Below are 21,372 nucleotides of genomic sequence, written 5' to 3' on the forward strand. Positions count from 1 at the left end.
GGCAGATTATTCTGAGATTCTTCTCTTTCAAACTTCAGTACTCCACATAAGAGTACAGATGCAACAGTTCTGGGTTCTGTGGTGTTTTACAGTAGAGCCAAAGCTAGATTTGAGATTACTAGCACTAAGTATGCTCATAAACAGCAAGAGCAAGTTGATAAAGTCTTGCACTTATGCTCTTCAATCCTGATACACAGAACTCCTACAATTCAGTTTCTCATCTTAAAGACACAGCGTCACCTGAGGTCAAACAACTATGAATGTGACAGCAGCAATGTCTTAAGAGTTAAAGTTTTAGACTGGTTTAAGAGAGATACTAGTACTTTACAGTACTCATCCCACTGGATCCAATTTGTGCCCATCTTGCCTCAATTAGACATACGATTAAATAAAACAAAATGCAAAGAAATCAGATAACTCTAAACTGCTGGCAAGATTCATTCAGTTATAGCTTTGTCTTCTACTTCAGGCATTTAGACAAGACTCTGGAGCTTACAAGTGTCAGCTTTAACTTGTGCAACTTGAGGATTTCCTTCAGGAGAAGTTCAGTCATGTGACTGGATGAAGATACTCCCAACCTTGCATGGCAGCCATCGGTTATAGCCCACCTCACAGTAAGGTTCTGAGCCAGAACGTCAAAAAAGCACACTGGTGCTGATTCCAAGCAAAGTCAGGATTCACTGTTCAAGATTTCCCTGCTGTATTACTGTTTCCATTTGCAACACTATTACTGAGGAAGCATCACTAGAGCACCACTCCCCACTGCACTATGTACAGTGGCACTGATGCAAACGTCTATTTTATCCCACAACAGTTCAACGTATAAACACTTCCACAGAACTAAGTGTGCACAGCATGAAAACAAGTAAGACAGCAGGTTTAACCTCAGCAGCCCCGTTGAGTGATGTCTTGTCCTGAAGATTTTGTAATATCCAATGTAGTGAACACCTGTAAGATACCAAAACAATTGCTTATTTACTATTGCTCTGCATCACAATTCACACAGCTATCAGGCTCTTCTTGTGAAATAATACTTTAAGTTGATACAATGGAAAAAGTTGCAGCGCACAATTAACATTTCCTGTCACACCTCAATATCTTGTAGCCAGAAATTAAGCAAATGCTACACTCTCAGAGCAAAAAGCACTTCAGTATTCACTTCCCTGCATCTCACTAACCACCTTCACAAGGAGGTTGTAAATAAAGCTCTTTTGCCCTTTACCTCTGCACAAGTCGGATGGATGCCAATTGTTTCATCAAGGAGCTCTTTGGTGAGACCACATTTTATTGCAGCTGCAAAACCTTGGGTAACTTCACCAGCATTAGGTCCAAGAACATGAAATCCTACCACACGGTTCTTTGAGGTGAGAAGAAAACAAGAATTAGTAAAGTAGGTAAAATTTAACAGAGCTCCAGTGCATAAACTCCCACTACACTTAAATTTATATGCCATGCAAGCAGGTCACTAGTATAGTCTTGGGGATTAAAAAGATACTAAAACTAATCAACAACAGTAGACAAAATTAGAATCTATTATTTTGTAGGTAAACAATATGTTCAGACCTAATCATTTTTTTCTATAATGAAATTCAAATGGAGGAGCTGCTTAGGCTGTCTTAAAAAAAAAAGATCTGATAGTGGACAGCTTCACTGGCTGTTCTCCTTTTCTCCCAAGCCACCATCAAGAATAAAAATTAAAATATAGTAGGTTTGAATTTTGAGCAATTTGTCTCTGTAGCAAGAGCTACAGATCTACAGTTACAGCAGTAGCCAATAGAAACAAGATAAAAATGAGTGTGGTACAATTCAATTTGCTTGACTAATTGATTTATCAAGAGGGATACAAAATCTGGTTTAAAACATTTTCCCAGAATATTCCACAATGCCTTCAGAGGAGCTCTGGTCCAGGTCTGATCAGAGTTTGCAAGGCTATATATAAATTCTTTATAACATGAAGAATATGAAAACTTTTTACATTCCCACCACCACTTAGCATGCTAAAAAAAAACATTCTGGAAGGCACATCTCCCCTCCAGTATTTTCAGTCAACATTCTTTGCCATAAGCCTCCAATAAATGCAACCTTTGAGTAAGGCATAGGTAAGTCAATGAGGAAGAATAAGCATGGCTAAGATAAAATAAATCTGTTTCATCATATCATTTCTCTTCTCCAAAGTCATTTTAAACACTGAAGTCTTTACTGGATGGCACTAACATGTTTATTTTTGCAAGAAAACCCACCAACCACTAGAAATTCACATTTCTCATAACTGAGGTTCTAGGATCACAGTGTTTTACAAGTTCCTGCTAAACACACATGAAAAACAAAACAAAACAAAACAAAAACAGCCCCACAAAAGTCCAGAAGCCTAAAGCAGGACTGTAAGTAGTACAGTAATTCAACCACTTGGAAGAGAAACTCTGGAGAATTACTTCAACAATCTATCCTTGATTAGAAATTCAGGATAAAGTTTCATAATCCATAAGCTATCATTTGCTGAAATGGTTGTTACAAAAAACCACCACACAATACAAAACAAACTATCTGATCTTTCCACAGTGATTAAATCTATTAAAGCTATACTTACATTAACAGAACAGGCAGAGCTGGCCTAAGTCAGGCCAGATAAAACATTAGACTTTCAGCCAAAATTTGTCCAAATCTTCACGAAAACAATGAACACATTGTGTTCATATGCTTGATACTTACACTGTCCAGTTTATTGCAGATAATCTTTGCATAACAAGTATTATTATCTCTGCCTGGTATTGTCCATTCAAGTGGCCAGAACAAACTGTGATAAACCTGAGGACGACAAGACTGGAACATGACTGCCTGATGAATTCAATCAGAAAACTTAATTTTTTAAATCTGTATTTGCAAACAGGTGATTTGACATCTAACCCACTACATTTTCAGAACTTGTTATACAATATATTGCTTTCTTCTCTCCTTCCACCACCCCCACTCCCACCCAGCCCATATTCCAAAAGTTATTAGAGGAACACCTGACTGAAAACACAAGCTCCAATTTAAATACTCAACACAGCTACAGCTTATGATTGTAATCACAGTAAAACGCTGTTAAGTTAGAATAAATTTAGTATCTAGTTATTATTGTGTTTACCCTTATTGTGCAAAACAATTAAAGCAGATGCTAAATAACACAAAGTGTATTTGAAGGACATAAGGAAGGAGTTAAATACAAAGTATGCAAACAGCTCTAACAGAACTGACTTCTTCAGAGAACCATAGAAGACAAAAATTAAAATAAAAACAACTATGGCTAATAATCCCATAGTCCTAAGGAAAAGATCAAGAAGTTCATTCCCAATCCAGGCACAGAGAACACAAAAAATAGGCAGTCTCAAAAACCTGGTATACTTCAGCAGCAACAGTATTAGCTACAGTGAAAAAAGCTACCCACCGCTTTCCAACCTGATTTTGGCCTCCTGAAATCAAAACACTTCTCAGCAGCATACACATAGCTATGCACAATTCTAATGTTGCCAAATCCAGCTGTGGATTTCTGGGAGTCCAGTAACTTACCATCTTATGACAATACTTCCATGATCAAAGACCTATCCAGGTAACCTTCACAAACCCACATGAAACATCAAGCCAGAAGTTAACCAAATATTGAATGCTCTCACCTCCAAGTTTTGCTTTCCAAATTCTTCTATGGCTTTATCTTCAGCTAGCCCACAGCTGCCATACTCTAAAGGAGTAAATACTGTTGTTGGTACGTTGATATAGTCACACTAAAAAAAAAGAACATATATTTAGACTGTGCAAGTACTATACAGTATATCATAGGAAAAAAATGAGCCTTTCCTTCTTGGTTATAAAATGCTCACAGTCCTCACATGGGCAAATCAACTCATGTTACTGCAATTCAGAGGCAAAAGGTATGGAAGTTAAAATTGTGCTCTTACAGATTTACCTTTGTGGAACTTCCACCATAGAGTCTGCGGGCTAAGAGTTTCCCTGCCTGAATGGCAACAGGAGTAAGCTCAAGCTTTCCATCCAAGATATCCCCAATAGCATAAACATAAGGCACATTGGTTTGTTCTTCATCATTTACAGGTACTTTCCCATTCCTTTAAAACAAACAGAAAACAGAACCGAGTTCAATATCACAACCTTCCTCAGAGCCCAAAAACTAAAAGGAAGATGTTCTGCCACAAAGTTGTTAATAAAATACACTTGAAGTAGTTAAAATAAGTACACATCTTTTCTATTTCAGCTGTAAGCTCTCAAAGCATCAATCAGCCCTGCCTCTAATACATAGTTGAAGTCAGTTTTCAACACAAATCTGATGACAATGAAGCTGGTCAGAGATCTTCGGACATCTGATCTTTTACTTGAATGTTATACAGCTTACAATTTACATTTTTCCTTACGGGGAAAAAGCTGCATAATTCACATGTTTAAATCACAGAATGACATTGGAAGGGACCTCAAGAGATTGAATTCAACTCCCCTGCTAAAGGAGGTTCCCTACAATAGGTTGCACAGGTAGGCATCCACCTGGGCCTTGAATATCTCCAAGGAAGGAGACTCCACAACCTCTCTGGGCAACCTGTTCCAGAGCTCTGACATCCCTACTGTAAAGAAGTTCTTCCACACGAACTTAGGAAGTTCCATATTATCAAGTTTTAGGCCTTAACTCCTTGTCCTACCGCTATGCACCACCAAGAAGAGCTGGAATAAACTTGTTTAATAAAATTTCCAGCTGCTGCAAGCTGATTCTAATTCTTCTCTCTCCTGATCTACATAATCCTGCTTCTTCCTTTGAACAAGGTTTTGCACTGACACGAGGGAGAAAACAAAATCTATAAGGAAGGGAGAAGTTTACTGCTTCTTTAAATCCTCAGACTGACTCGCCAAATGAGATCCAGGACTACAGCATTACTTGAAGACTTAAAAGCTTACTCCAAAAAATGATAAGAAAAATCACATCACAGATATACTGAGAATCACGTAGAACTACAGTTCAAGCTCACATATGAGGAACAGTCATCAAGAAACGTTGAAACAACACTAAAAACTTCAGAAATTAAACTTCCTTTTTAACAAGCCACCCCTTGTAAATTAACAGAGTACTAGACTGTGGTTTCTGAACAAAGTAAGTAAATATTAAATGTATTCCAGGGGTACAGAGGCCAGCAAGTAGGTACTGGAATAGTTCTTTTATGGAAATGAAGTTTGAGAAATTGTACTCAAATCCAGGAAAGATAAGATGTCAAAGATTCACATAATTGCCTGGTTTAAAAAAGGAGGATTAAAAAAGTATCAGAGTCATTAGGTATAATTAAAAAGCAGTTAAAACAAATCAGCTGCTTCGAGGAGTTGAGCAACACTTACTTCTCATTGATTTTGACACCAATCGTCTGTAAGCCAATATTCCTGGTACACGCATCCCGACCAATGGCTAACAAAACCTGAAAAAAATTACATGCAGTAACTTACACAAATGTAGTGCTGATTAAGTTTTGCTTTTCTCTGAAACAGCTTTAAAATGTACATAACTTAAGTGACTTCTAAAAAAAATTTAGGAAGGAGTTATTAGCTCAGACTCCTTCATGGGTAACTTAGTTTAGAAATGTAACATTAACTGCAGAACAAAATAGAAGTAACAACACAAAAAATTCCACTCATTAAAGTTTCACCTCTTCCTCTGACAAAGTGCAACTGAAGATGATTATTCAATTCCCACTTTTTTTTTCCTGCCAGGAAGTTACCTGAATTATTGGCCAAGAAAGACTTCCCTTCACTTTTTAAAAGTATTTTAATATATTTTCACAGCACTGCTATATTCAGTTTTTTTAAATTCAGAAATGCTTACAGTGTTATATTCTCCTTCAAAAAACTCTGGTCCCTCAGTAGACTTTGCTGTCACTTTTAGTCTCCCTGGTGTGCCATCCTCCAGCTTTTCCACCTGCATAAACATTTGCAAGGTTAGAACGATTTTAAGCAGTAGAGTTCCCAGAAAGCATATGCATTTTAACTATGTTGTTTAAAGGTAATTTTGTGCAAAGAGAAGGAAGCTAAGAAATCACTTGCCTGAGTAGGTACAAACTTCCTTATGAATGTTACACCATGTGTTTCCATGTGGGCACCTATTTTTTCCGCCATCTCTTGGTCAAAGCCTCGAAGGAGTATGGAGCGCACCATTACTGTGACATCTAGGCCTAAACCAGCAAGAAATCCTGCACACTCCAGTGCCACATAGGAAGCACCCACTACCAGCGTTTTGCCAGGGCAGTAAGGCAGGGAGAAGAGGTCATCACTAAAAAGAAAAGTGACAAGGCTCTTTTAATAAAAACCTTTGCAAACATTAGAGCGAAGAATATTCAGTCCATTGTGCCTTTTAATCTCACCTCGTAATACAGTATTCTTTATCTCCAGGAATACCCAGATATCTAGGCCTCTCTCCTGTTGCCAGGACAAAAGTCTCTGCTGTGTAATAGGATACTTGTCCTTTCCTATTAGTTGCCTGTTTATATAGAGAAAAGTCTTTACCATAGGAATAGGCTTTAGAATGAAGTAAAAAAAACAGTCTTCACTTAAACACTGCAGATACGTTTAAGAACCAAGTGCAAGTAGCGTCAAACTTTCAAATCACTGATGAACTACACGTTTAAAGCACAGCCCATTAATCTGTTCTTTTCTTTTAAGTTAGAGTACCTAAGATCACTTACTACTTGAATTCTGCTCATATGAACAAGATAATCTACATGAGTAGTTGATAACTTCAAATTATAAAAACCCACAACACATGAAGGGAAGAAGTTTCTCTTCTACATTTCTCTTTGTAGAAAAAGAACACTATTAAGCCGATAACCTGCATATGCAGGCACTAGAACAGTTGGTACATGAGGCAAGTAAAGCATGCCATCTCTCCAGCACTAATCTCTTGGTTTGAAAGACACTTATTTCAGCCTTCATTAGCTCATACTGAAAACAAAACAATTGCAGCCACTGATCCAGATAGTTTTCTTCAAAATGCGATTCTTCTGAGTTAACCTTGCCACACTACTGTCACTCACAGCAGGATTGCCAGCACATGCTCTGTCTTGCAAGACAGTTTAATTCTTATGCTGATACAGCATAAGGCTCTATCTAGCACTATTATGCAAGTGCTTAATCCAAAATTAATTTCTGCAGTCTGTGTAGTACGCAATATGTATCTTAGCAGGAACGGCTTCCTTCCAAGTGGCACACTGTTACAGCTGAAGGTTTTCTGTGTTGTTGTTTTTTTGGCTCTGACGGCTGACCTTAAGCAAAGCTAGCCACAGAGACTACCTCACCACATACATGCAAGACTTCAGTTCAACTGATATCACCTTAACTCCCATGAAAGTTACTAGACTGGAAAACACTGTGACATGTAATAAAGCAAAACATTACTTTGAGTTAGTAACTTATTTAAGGAATGACTTCTTTTAGGCTAACTGAAGTAGGCAATGCCAGAATGAAGACTCTTCCTTGACAGAATTTAAGAGGCAGCTCAAGAGCACAAGTCTTCCCTCCCAAGTAAATAATATCTTTTAAACATACCTTAATAAAAATATTGTAATAATATTTTTATATTATAATAATATATAATATAAATAATAAAATAAAAACTTCATAAAAAATAAAATCTTTTAAACACGTACCTTAATTTTGTGTGGTTCAACAAATTCTCCATAGGAATTCAGGTATGTCACAGATTTCTCTCTTAAGGACACTCGATAGCCCCAGTTTAAAGAGCCAATGTAGTTCTGAACGGCTTCTACCATGGTCTCCCAGTTGTGTTTAACTGAAACAAACCATTAATTTAATATTTTAGAAACTGAAACAATGAACCATGAAAGAAAAGCTCAAATCTTATTCATTGTACATCTTGTTAAACAGCCAACATTGTCATTAGTAATGGTGATACCTATTAGAGTCTTAAGTTTCTGTGATATATTTACCTGACTTGTAACTATCTGAAATAAGCTCATTCAAGTTCATCCATTTATTTGAGATAATACCAAGAACACAATTAGCTTCTAATCTTAGAGGTTTTTACGTATGACTCAAAGAAGAAGAATCACTCTGAATCATTTAGTAAATAGAAGCAGCATTCAATAGACTGAAGTACAAGAACTGTCATAACTATCTCAGAGTCATCTGTACACAGTCTTGTGTCTCTTTTATATTCTTACTAACCTTGTTCATCATACTGCCAGCCGTATGTCCTTGAATCTTTGAGTGCCTGCCCCAGAAGTGCTGCTTGATGCATTAGCTTCTTTGGAATACAACCTACATTTACACACGTACCACCAAGTCCTAAGATGGAAAAAAACATGTTATTGCTGGCATGAACAATATACTTATGCTTCTATTACATGCTTTCATAGTCAGCCATATATTAGTTCATGATATTGCAACAGAAGTAACACGAAATTTCTGCTGTTTAGAGACATTTTAAAACACAATGAATACACCAGGGTTAGCAATTTGTATTTAGTTTAAGAAGTCATTAGATTCAACCATCCAAGAAGGGTTTAGTGTGATGTCTTAAACATAGATCTAGGATAGCTACTTACAGGGTGCTTTGTAAGTTAGTTGGATCAGTAAGAAAGCATGGCAAAAAGCCCAGAGTTCCCAGAGTTTAATTATCTGTTCTGTAGAATCTGAAATACGAATTTGTTTTAAAAGCTCTATGAAAGCACATTCACACTTGGACTCAGTCTGACCACTGAAATTCCTTATTTTCAATTGCCAATAGCATTAACAACGTCGGGCAGTAGCTGTTAAATTATAAAAAGATGATGCATGCATAGCCATGCAGTCACGCTGTTTTAAACGTAACCTAGACCAGACATTCATGAAATAAAACTAGATGTACTAAAAAAGCATTAAAAAAAGAAATAAACAGGGAAAAGACTGTGAATAAGCATAGATGTTTGGCCACAGTTTGAAACTGATTATAACAACATTCTTTCTTAGAAAGAACAGAGAGTTAGCAATATATACAAAACAGAAATAACCATCCAGAAAAGCAGGTATGTCAGGAAAACAACTCCATCCAGAATTACAAGAATTCCGCCACGATTTCCAATAGTACAGATCCATAGTATCTTATAAATCTATACATATCACTGGTACTCAAACACTACATTTACCCCAGGAGGTTCCAAGGGGCGTTGGCACAACATAATCTAAAACCATCACTTTCTTTCCCAAGGTAGCAGCTTCCTGTAAGAAATGAGAGAAAACAGCATTACTGAACATCTCCTTGACCAAAAATCTGTCTGCTCACTTACACTCATTATATACTTAGCACAACTAGAAGGCTCTTTTTTTTAGTCAATCTCATCACCATACGTAGCTCTTCTACCCCCTCCACTATCAAACATACATGTCCGATGAGAATGATGAGAAAACTTGGGCTTGCTCAGTCTGAAGAAAAGAAGGTTATGGTATATTACAGCAACCTTCCAGTGTCTAGGAGTCATGGTACTGGAGCTATGCTCACTGCAGTAGCAAGTGGTGGAAGGCCAAAAGACAAAAGTCCATAAGTTGAAATAAGATGAAGAACAAACTTAGTTCCATGAAGACATTCAAGCAGGGAAACAGGATGCCCAGACACACTGGTGCCTCAAGATTTCCAAGATTTTCAAGACCCATACGGATAAGGTCCTACATAACCTTATCTCACCCTGCCTGAAGCCAGAGCTTTGATTAGATATCTACCTGATGTCCACTTCAAACTGAGTAATCCTACAACACTATGCCAAAGGAATGACCAGGCACTTGACTTTTTTTTTTTAAAGGGGCTTTGAATTACCTTAAGGTTTGATTCAATCTGTTTAAGAACTCCTGCACACAGTTGCTGTGATCCCGGATCAAACAAGTTTAGAATTACCCACTTATTTCTTGTTTTGTTAATAACTGAACTCTTCTACTCTGAAGAAGTTGGTAATTACCAGCAAGTTTATAGTTTGTGTCCCAGAAGACACTGAGGAAAGATCTGTAGCATTCTGAAAATACCTAATGAGGATTAGCCAACTGAAGCAGTTGTGGGGTGAAGTGGAGTAAGATTTACACTTAACAGCTTATGTATTACACTGTAACTTCAGGAAATAGGAAAGCCTTTTAAAAGCCCTCTTCAGTCTGAGGACACTGAGGCCCCTGCCTTCTCAACCACCTGTGACTGACTGACTTATGGAGGAAGGGAAGAACTCACACCTTCTCCCACAAATCAGAATAAAATACAATGCCATATCTCCTTCTCTACCTTTCTTATATTGATCAAGTTACAGCTGCGTGCTTAACTGTACAGTACAGCAACCAGAAAGACTACTAAGAGCAACCTCACCATGCCCAAACCATAAACTGACGGTTAAGAAAGCTGAGTGGGTTCATATCCCTCATGTAGAAAACAACTTGCATCTCAGGTCTAGAGGCACTCTGAATAACAGCTACCTGTGAAAGAGGTACACAACCTATCACTATTTCTGGAAAAGTAGCTAGAAGGAACTTGAGATAACAATTGAAAACACTTCATTCTAGATCACTTGTAGTCCTGGATCCTAAATATACAGAAGTACTTCAAGAAGAGTCTGCAAGTTCTCCATATTACTGTCTGGAAGCATTCAAATGCCTGTACAGTACACATAAAAAGGATACTTAAGAAGTTCTACTCTCAGCTAAGAACCCAAAACCTATTATTAGGGCAGGACCTGAGTAGTCATTGTCTAGGAATTGGTCCATAGAGACTGTCATCCTTTGAATGAGCACACTAATAGACCGCTACAGATTCATTAACAAGTCTAACATTACCCATCATCACAATACATAGTTTCGTTCTACTGTGATTAATATGGAAACTTATTTTTGATGCAAGTTTCATATACAACTTGTTCATGTCATACCTTGGAACAAGCGAGTCCACCTGAGCCACCACCAATAATAATGAGGTCATAATCATAGGTCTCTGCATCTTTCACATCCCCAAGGAGTTTTTGCAGTGTTCCATTCTCACAAGCCTGTAAAATCAAGTTACCACATGCTTCTAAGCAAAGACTGAATTACAATACCTTTTCTGACCTGGATCACTCAGTCTGATTACTTCCCCTTCAATATCCTAGCAGAAAACACAGCTGCTCCTGAATTTCTCTATCTATGCGGCCAAGGACTCCTCCAAACAATTTGATCTAGCCAAGTCTGCCCTGAAATATGGATCCTCAAAAATTCTGCAATTACTAAGTTTATGATCCTAGAAAATATTCAAATATTTTCAAATATATTCAAAATACCCTTTCTTTATTTGCATAGCAGACTTCAGGTCATAGAACATGTAAGTTAAAAATAACTGATGGTCTATTTCCTCAGTCCCACAGCTTGAATGAGTGCACCAGAAACATTCTAACAGAGCTTGCATGCTGACAAATTCAAGAAAACACACACATTTGTAACAGAAATGTAGAGGCAAAGTTAATTCACCAACAAGGTAGGCAGTAGAAGCACAAGAAAGCTTTATCACTTTTGCAAAGCTAATATCACTCTCCACTTTTGTCTACCGGTTACTTTTAAAGGTTACCTTGTAAGTTGAGTCACATCCCCCTATATGTTTTCCATGGACAAACACATTAGGCACTGTCCTCTGATTAGTTAGCTCTGCTAACACTTGCTGAATACTGGGTCCATCATCTAAAAATAAATGAAAAAGGTGCATTAAACAGCTATTTTCAAGAAAGGACCCTTTAAGATAAGCTGACATTTTAAAGGTGTAGTCTGCAGTATACGACTGGCCTGTCAAGAAAATAATTCTTTTCCAGGTATTACATTTCTACAAAAGCTGCACACAGAAAAGGCTGGCTAAAACTCAGAGGATAAATAGGTACTTTGAGTCAAAATCCTTCAGGCTGGAGTAGGTGAAGTAATTAAGCTTAGCCCAGTACTTTTTGGATCCTTTCCAGAATCCCATCCTGGCACATTTGGTACCAGTCTTAAAAAAAATTAGAATATATTTACACAAATATATTTTTTTATTTTAGTCTAACTTTTACTAAAAACTCATAATAATAGATACAAAGAAATAAATATAGGTTAGCTATGTATTTCTATATCTAGAATATATACATATATTAGATGCCACAAGAGAATTCCAGTAGAATTGTATGGTTTTGGAGTTCTGTCCTGCTCAAGTGCACAGTTTTACCCAGCAGCTTTGTATTATGAGAATTTGGAGAACAGAAGAATAACCATGGTCACATTCAAAGCATCTTCATGCTTTTTCTAACTGCCACACTGTTTTCAATCTTCCTGCTTTAAGACCATCATTACCTGATCTGACACCTGAATCATCAGCACCAATAGGCAGGCTCAGTTTGGAACTCTCAACAGTTGTACAGTAGTAAATGTGGGAAGATTTTACAGTAATCACTGATTAAAAAAATCTTTTTACTGCAAGACAGTATTTAATTACCATCAGTGACTATACCAACTGCAAGAGAAAAATATTCTTAAAGACAAGTAACTTCAGGAAATCAATCAAACAAATACTGAGAGCCGTACTGTGTACATCTGGGGCTATGACTAGTCTATAGTACCTTAACTTTTATTAATGAAAAGTAAAAAATAAGAGAAGAGGTACCTTTGGATAACTAACACATTTTTCTCCTCAACCACTGCTTAAACACAATTAAAAAAAAAAGGATTAGAAACTACACACTCTTTCTATGCACAGGAAAAATAAAACAACATCAAATGTTTTAAATTGTAGAATTTACATTCTTTCCAATGACTCAGCAACTTCCCCATGAAGGTCATTGCTAGATGAATTGTTAATGTTTGATATGGTGTAAGAGCCATAAAAGAGAGGTAAAAGAACCTGAAAGACAGAACTCCCAAGAGAGTAATCAGATCTCACAGCCTCTGTACATACAATCAGTTGATGGTTTGTATAGGAGGCAGTTTTCAGTTATATTAAAAATGTACCCCCCCCACTAAAATCCACACTGAAGCCTAACTACTTTTTCATCTCTGTACACCTAAGGTTGACACTCAACGATTCTCATGAGTCCTTCCCTTGATTCCCTAAAACTTACAATTAGTTCAAGACAGCTTAAAGACATGCACCTTCATGTGTTTTAAGTTACAGTAACCAACACCTGATACGTTCTCTTCCTGCTACTTACCATCTTCATCGAGTTCCAAAGCATAGTACTGCACGCCTAGAGAGCTGAAGAGCTCTTTTACCTGGAACAGAAAAGGACACAATGTTTTTGTACACAGGCAGACTGCCAAGGCAAAGCTTTCACAGGATCCAATACACAGTTCAGGGTAAACCTTATTGTTGATACATGCAGACTTTTAATACTCAATTATACAAATGTATAAGGCCTTAAGACTCAATTATAATTCTTTGAGGGTGTAACTACAGATGTCTTTCACAAAGTGTGGCACTGCTACATTTTGCACAGTCCTCATTTAAAGCCAGGCATCCAGCATTCAGATGAAGTATTCCACATCAGAGTAATCTTCTATTACAAGTTTAACAGATCTTAAGAGAATTTCTTTATACAACTGGCTAAGCTGCAGACCTCAACATCCCCTGAACAGGCAAAAGCAATGACAGTAACTGCTGTGTACAAAAATATCATGAAGAAAAATAATGCAGCAGTCATGTTTCCTGAGTACTAAAAAAAGAAAGAAGAACAGGAATTAGAAGATAACACAGGAAGAATAATCTCTAAGCATGCTCATCACTAGGGTAACTCAAGCCTACCAGCACTGCATTCTGTCATTCTGTTTTGGTCACTGTATTTCAGAAAAGATTTAGAGCAAGTGGAAAACAATTAACTCTAAACAGTCAATGAGCTCAGTTTAACTTAAAGAAAAGATGTGGAAGAACAGCTGTGTTTAAATAATTAACTGACTGCCATAAGGAAGAAGAAAAGTGGTGGTGGAAGCAATCACTGATGGGACTGAAATGCTTCAAGAGATTATTATCAGACTGTAGGAAAAGGCTTTCCTGACTCCAAGACACTGAAACATACTGCCTGGGTGGAAAACAACCCGGATCACTGAGTGACTTCAAAGCATGAAGGAGCCACCATGGAAACTATCAGTCACCTCCGTATATAAGCCTTGAAAAAGTCACCCTACACAACAACTTGAGCTATTTTTCTCCTCCCTGTGTTCTGGATGCTCTTCCAATACTAATTCTGAATGGACAGAGAGTCATCATCAGATTCAAATCAAGCAGCCTTTTAGAAATGAGATTTTTTTAATGGCAACATCTATTTGTAAAACTGGCAGAATTGAAATGGTGAACTGTTCTTGCAGTCGGACAAGGACATACCTTATAACACAGTTAATATTACAGCTGGTGTATTTACTCCCAAAATATATCCTGTCAGACTTACCTCTGCAAAGAGATGCTGTAAGGCATTGGGTAAAATTCTGCTTTTCATCATAACTGTCTTGTTGTAAGAACAGCTCTACTGAGAAGTTACAGCTAAACTGCATGCTCCTTGCCAGCCTGGATTCTGAATGGCAGCTTAGTGTGCTTCGTTCTTCATTCAAGAAAAAAAAAATTCAACAACCAACTTTCTGATGAACCTCATATTTATTGAGAAGACTTCACTAAGAGTAAGTGGAATCACATCTAATAAGCATAAAAATGTTAAATGTGATAAAAAAAGCTTTTCATGGCTCTGTGATCCATGCTGTTACCATGCCAAGGACCAAGTATTTCACTGCTCTTTGCTTTCTATTACTTTCAACTTCATTAAGTCAAATATAAAGCTTGTGCGTTATGTATGATATGACAAGTTCCTTTACTTGTCATATTGAAATGGTAACATACTAAAATAAACCCTGCTTGTTTAGATGATGGCATTAATTCTATACCTACGAAATAAAAGAAGCAGGAGTGGACTTCTTCAGAAGTCACCTGACACAACTGCCTGCTCAAATAGGGCCGAACATGAGGCTGGATCACCTTGGGCAAAGCACTGCACAACTTGGCTCTGAGTAACGAGGACAGACAGCACAACTTCCCATGCTTGACCATCCTCAGTGAAGGATTTCCATTTCACCTCATTACAGTACCCCTTGTTTTACAATGCGTGTATCACCCTTTGTTCTTTCACTCTAAAACTGAGAAAAGTGTGGCTCTTTTCCCTATCAGGTACCAAGGAGTTCAAGATTGCAACGTAATCCCTCCTTATCCCCCTCTTAAGGCCGAACAAACCAACCTCTTCCTAAGACATCCTGCATCCCAGACTTCTAAAACCATACACACAAACCTGAAAACTTCTGTTCTAAACTCATTATTACCCTAAGTCTTGCTTGCTTACTGGTGTGACTACAGCTATGTGCTGTGTAGGTGGGAAATGGCAGCGGAACTGCTCCAGCTCTGCCACTGCTCTTATAAAGTGCGAGCTGAACGCCACGAAGCACTGAAAAAAAGTTCAAAAAGATTGCTGCAATGAAGTGGCATACTAGGACTCTGAAGGGAGTCACAAAATTTGCCACTTGGCTGCTGTTTTAGTCTGCAGCAGAACAGCAGGGCCGCTACGGGCAAGTTTTTATCAGTGGCTTTAAGAAACATATTAAAAAAACACAGCTTGAACACTGAAACAGCAGAGGGGAGGACAGGACAGAGAACATTTTTAGAACAAGAAAACACTGAAGAAAAGATGAATTTAAATGCCTTTAGGTGATGTTTATTTGCTGCTGAAGATAGAGAAAAAGAACCAGACAAATATCAGGATCCTAATTAGAAGTAGTTATTATAGATTATATGAACAGATTACGCATGTGTTAGTGGTGATGAAGCAGAAACAAGAGTGACAACTATAAGCTCAAAGTGATGAAATCTTCAACACAGCCAAGAAAAACTAGATCTTGTTTTAGAAAAGAATATAAGAGGAAGAACAGAAAGCGAGCAGCAATCACGAGTAATCTAGAGAAAGCAAACAGGAAATGACTGCTGATAAATACTGAGAATTCTCCAGATTGAGCAGCACAACTGAAATTACTGAACACAAAGCCTTTTCAGGTTTGCAAAAGGAAGACTCTAGAAAAATTTTCCTAGCAGTAAATAAGGAAATAGATTGCATCGAGCTTAGAAACTGGTCTAGCACTGAGAGATGCTTTTTGTCATTCAGGTAGCTAAGTCTCATATATAGTAAAGTTATACAACATGGCACGCTGTATGTATGCCACTCCATATATCAGCTAGTACTTAATAGCTACAGCCAAACCAACCCAACTTTCCCGTGGCAATAGATCACTATTAGTAATGGTATAACACGTAACTGGAATAACTGCCAGTTTTTATACAACTACAGTTGCTACACTCAAAATATAAAATGTATCATGATGCTCAGACCCAGCAATGTTTCATGCTAAAAAACTCCTTTTTTTTTAATGCATCTTATTTAGCATTCGTCTTTTCAGAGTGGTAAAAAGTTGAAGAACAATCAAACTCAGGTATGATGAGGAAGTCATTCAACACCACCCCCTTCCCACCACTGCCTGAGTTAAGCAATTAAACAATAAATCGTACTTGCAGAACGAACTGCACAATTGCCTAGTCACGCTGCAAGCTAAGAACAAACAGAGCTACCAAATTAATTCATTTAGAGATTTATTTGCAGCTCTTAAGGAAAGCATAATCTTAAAAATTCCAGCATGGTTACACCCATTTCAAACAAGCACAGAATGGCTTGGGCTGGAAAGGACCATATGGAGCATCTAGTTCTGACTCCCAGCCACACACAGGGCTGCCAGGAGCTAGATCAGGTTGCCCAGGGCCCCATCCAGCCTGGCCTCGAATGCCTCCAGGAATGCAGTGTTTGAAACAAATTCTCCCCACATATCTTTTAGAACATGAACGCACTGTGAACTAGCAATAAATACCATCAGTTTTTCAATTAACCCCAGCAAAAGCACATTGCTAACAACCATTCATGGTGAGACACACTGCACAGTGTTAATATCTCTGTCTTTAAGAATTCAAAACTATGCCATTATAGGCTAAATACCCAAGCTGTAACAATCCTTCCAAATGGTATCCACTTCATTAATCGTACAGGCTAGATGAGAACACTGCATTATCCATTGTTCTCTTGTTCCTTTTGCTATTTTCTATGTCTTTACAGGGAGAAGATGATAATACTCATACTGCTGCTGATGTGTTTTTCTTTTACCAAATTATGTCTCATGTGGCTTCCCCCTCCACAAGCTCTCTCTTCACAATACAAACAATTTCTACTGGCTTTCTTCATCATATGATCTTTCTCTCCTGTTCAGTTAACAAACATAAGCAAAGGAAACCTGCAATCAGCTCTTTTTTGCTTCACTTCCTGCCCCTCCAAATTTACCACCTGTTCCTTAACGTTCATATGAGGTCTTTTAACTCTCCTGCCTAGGAAGGGCCATGAGAGAGGCCTCCGCCTACTCCAGATACGTGCTCTTCTCTGCTTTGTGGCAATAAAGGCAGTATTCTCCAGATCCAACTGTTTCGTAGAAGCAATTAATGCTGTCTGATGGAGAAATTCTAAACGATTGTAGGAAAAGAACATTAATCTGGGATTTAATTACTGGACTGCAATAAGTGTACCTTTCTCAATAGCTCCTTGTGTTAGTCAAGTTCCAATGCAATGCCAAAAAGAAATGAATGAATAGGTTGCAAGCTTTGAGTAGTTACCATGCCATTTTACAACCTCAAAAAACACTGCACTGAGTACCATGCATGACAACAGTTGACTGGTCAGGACCACTGAAAGCACTGAGAACAATGCAGACAGGGACAACAAGAAGTATTTCCCAAAGGACAGCACTGAAGCCATCACCAAGCAGTTCCTCTCAAAAGAAGATAACCATTTCTGCCAGATGGACTGCACTTGACCAAGATGACCAACCTACCACTTGTACGTTTCCTCAAACTTCCATGGATAAGATAAGCAAGTTTTATTAGGAGATAGCTGCTTACTGTGCTAACTGGCTACCAAAACATTCTTAGAGGGGAAAAAAAAAAAAAGATTAGTTTGTCCTGTTGTTTTATACACAAAAGCTTCCCAAAACCTTAGCTAAGTTGCAAGTTGAGACAGAATATACTCAAAGCTTTTTGCAGGCTCCCAACACCTCCTCCCCCACAAGAACTTCTGTGGCTAAGCCTAAACTACACACACGAGTGCAGATTCTGGGTCCTTTTCCTGGCTGCCAGCTCCACCAAAGACTATCAGAACTCAATCCCACAGCTCCTCTCACATTTCTTCCTTCACTATGTCCACACCAGGCACAGTACTATTAGGCTTAAACATTCATGATCCCCAGAGCCTACAAAAACCCAGATTGTGTCAAGGGTATAAATCACGCCTGATGGTATTACCTACCTTACCTTACCCCTACCTAACGTAGGGAACCGGCTATGCCAGGGGGGTTGGACTCGATGATCTCTAGAGGTCCCTTCCAACCCCTATGATTCTGTATTGTACAACTCTAATGAAGATTTTCTTTAACCACTTTTGCTCACCAGTTACAACCAGCCCGTGTGATTCACACAGAACAGGGACAGAAAGATTCCTGTTCCCTCCAATCATTGCAACTCAACTAGTAACTTTTTTTTTTGGTAAAACATATGTTATGGCTAGAATCCAGAACTTAGGCTCTTGCGATACAATCAACCTTCTCCCAGCAATCTCAAAACCCGCAGAAAACTGGACTTATCCTCCCGCTCTGCTCAAGCAGGGCACAAGCCCTCAACAGTAAAGCACACAGCCAGCACCCCAACCTCCAGCTAACAGATCCCACAGCAGCCCAGCAGAGCAAAAAGCATTTCGCAGCTCTTCCCACGTGCTGATGTGCCCTGAAAGACAAAAAACACAGCTGGGACCTCGCATCACTTCAACACTACGGGTTCCAATGGGCAGGAAGGACACGGCACCACAGATGGCGGCCCAGCCCCTCATAAGGCGCAGGACCCCGCAGGGCAGCACTCTCCCCGCTTCCACGTGCACTCCCTGGGCTGAATTATCCCGCCTCGCCCGAGGGCCGCGCCGGAGGCCTGCCCCGGCCCGGGCTGTAGGGAAGCGGCCGCGTAAGGCCCTGGAGAAAGAGAGGCCCCGCGGCGTCTCCTCACCCGACGGCAGTAGGGGCAGTAGCTCTTGCTGAAGATCATAACGCGGTGCGTGGCGATGAGGGTCCGCACGCGGAGCTTCAGGCCGTCCCAGTCCGGGAGCCGTGTCTGCCCGGGCGGTGGCATGGCGGGGCCGCGCCGAGGCGAGCGGAGCTGAGGTGAAACAACCCGCGCGCACCCTGCTCAGCCAACAGCGGCGGCGCGTGCCCGACGCCCGCGCTGACCCCAAGCGCGACCACGCCCCTTCCGGAGCAGGGAAGGCGACGGGCTGGGCTGAACCATTCGCAGAGAAGGAGGGAGATAAAAAGACAAAGAGCGCTTTCCGCGCTTTATTTCAACGCGATAACTAGAATTCGTCATCAAATAATCTATATTCAAGGAAGAATATTCAGAAAAGAGTTGACGTTTGGCAAAAGGTGATATAGAGGAGGGGGTAAACTTGCGCTTTTTAAGGCGCGCATCCCCGCTGAGAGAAGGAATGGAGTGAGGCCGGAGGAGGGCGACGGGAGAGCGCATGCGCGCTTGGTGCTTCTCAGTCCCAGTGCGGGAATGGGTGGTGTGTGTGTCTGTCACTCAGGAATCATCGCTACCCTCAGGGCTGAGAGCTGGAGGGAATGTCCTGGCCTGAATGCTGGAAACAGCCTGAACCCTGGTGGGAGAGGACTGAACCAACTGAATCAGTGGTGTTTGCTGCCCAGTGATAACTGGTATTACAGTTATAACTGGTGTGTTACATTTATTTTAATGTTGAGCTGACTGTTTCTACGCCCCTCACAGAGACAAATAAATCCAAGTTTTGCAGCCTCTTATTTCAGTATCAGAGGGAGGAAAAGGGATACAGTACCCGCACCTGCTGAGCTTTGGCATTATGTGCAATGTCTGAAAATATCTGCTATATTTGTCTCATAGCGCAACCAATACAGCTCATTTAGTTCCTGCCTAATTGTTCTCCCTCCCTTTCAGGTTCTTTTTAGCTGATGAGAAAGATCATTACATCTAGTATTCTTAAAGTAATTAACATCTCAAGCTCTAGATTTTGCGCAGATATCTGAAGGTTAGTGGGTTTTCATCTTGGACCTGGGATCCATCACCTTGAGAAGAAAGGGCACAGAACAGAAAAGAAATATTCAAAATATGCAGTTTTTCACCACCAGCTGACCACCTTTCATCTAGTCCCTATGCAATGGCAGCCCCCATGGCCAGCTCCCCCCAGGTTTTATTTTTTCTGCATGATACCATGTGTGGAATTTCTTTTTGGCCAGTTTGAGTCAGCTATCCTGGCTCTGTCCTCACCCAGCTCCTTGTGCACGCTCAACCTCTCTCAACCTCTTTGCTGGCAAGCAGTTATGAGAGGTTCTCGACTTAGTGTAAGCACTGCTCAGAATTGACTAAAACTCAATGTGTTACCAACGCTGTTTTCATCAAAAATCCAAAACACAGCACCATACCAGCTCTTATTAATAAAATTAACCCAGGCAAAATCAGGGTAGCTTTCCTCAAAGCTGGAGTGAAGGAGTAAGCAAGGAGGTCTGGCCTCTGGTAGTTGCTACTGATGGTTGAAAGAAAAGGAAAGGAATGACACCCAAAGAAAGAAAAGGGACGAAGTTTTCTCAGTAACAGACAGTAAGGAATCACCACATTGGTAATTCTGTCCACGCAATTCAGTGGCTTTTGGTAGCTCTGATTACTGTTAGCAGCATGGGCCCTGAACCCATCTTCTGTGCTCTGCTTTGTTTCTGAGAATACCAGATAAAATTCAGCCCTCAAGGTTTTGCCCTTCAGGTGGAGTACATGTAAGGAGTTGACTACAGCTGGCATGCAATCTTCAGGCACACATTACACTCACTAGCAGACAATGCTGAAATGTTAAAGGTGTGGAAAGGCAAACATTTCTAACTGAAGTGGTTAGAGAGAAGAGATTCTGAGGAAGGGGAGTGTGGCTTGTGGAAAGAACCAGGAAATTGTTTTATGCAGGAGTGTGAATGATGCTATTCAACAAGAACTGTGGCTCACTGCTGGCCTGTCATCGACTGCAGAAAAGAGCCTGAATAAGAGTAAACTTCCCCACCTTCCACATGAAAGGCCTTGGTCTGCCTTCTCTAGTATATACAAATAGAATAAAAAGAACTGGTCTCTCCAAGACAATTCTCTTTTATGGAATTACTCATCTTAGTCTGAGGATTAGTAACAGCTAAGCCCTACAAAATCATTCTTAATGATGTAGCATAATGTGCTCA

At 39.6% G+C, this 21,372-nt stretch overlaps 1 protein-coding gene across 1 annotated transcript; it reads right to left on the minus strand.

The window, feature by feature from the left end:
* Positions 1 to 344: 344 nt before the first annotated feature.
* On the minus strand, positions 345 to 19,333 carry TXNRD3 (thioredoxin reductase 3). The gene is made up of 16 exons (XM_065749283.1): positions 19,139 to 19,333; positions 13,182 to 13,242; positions 11,582 to 11,691; positions 10,914 to 11,027; positions 9,162 to 9,234; positions 8,203 to 8,322; positions 7,665 to 7,807; positions 6,384 to 6,499; positions 6,067 to 6,292; positions 5,849 to 5,941; positions 5,368 to 5,444; positions 3,944 to 4,100; positions 3,654 to 3,761; positions 2,710 to 2,805; positions 1,223 to 1,357; positions 345 to 948 (listed from the first exon to the last, which is right to left on the minus strand). Exons 1-16 carry the CDS (start codon positions 19,259 to 19,261, stop codon positions 886 to 888), a joined length of 1,815 nt encoding a protein of 604 aa, XP_065605355.1. The 5' UTR covers positions 19,262 to 19,333; the 3' UTR covers positions 345 to 885.
* Between the last annotated feature and the right edge of the window lie 2,039 nt (positions 19,334 to 21,372).

The sequence above is a fragment of the Cyrtonyx montezumae genome, unplaced genomic scaffold (genome assembly GCF_038088225.1).
Source record: "Cyrtonyx montezumae isolate F1298 unplaced genomic scaffold, pur_monq_1.0 scaffold_6, whole genome shotgun sequence".
Classification (NCBI taxonomy): domain Eukaryota; kingdom Metazoa; phylum Chordata; class Aves; order Galliformes; family Odontophoridae; genus Cyrtonyx; species Cyrtonyx montezumae.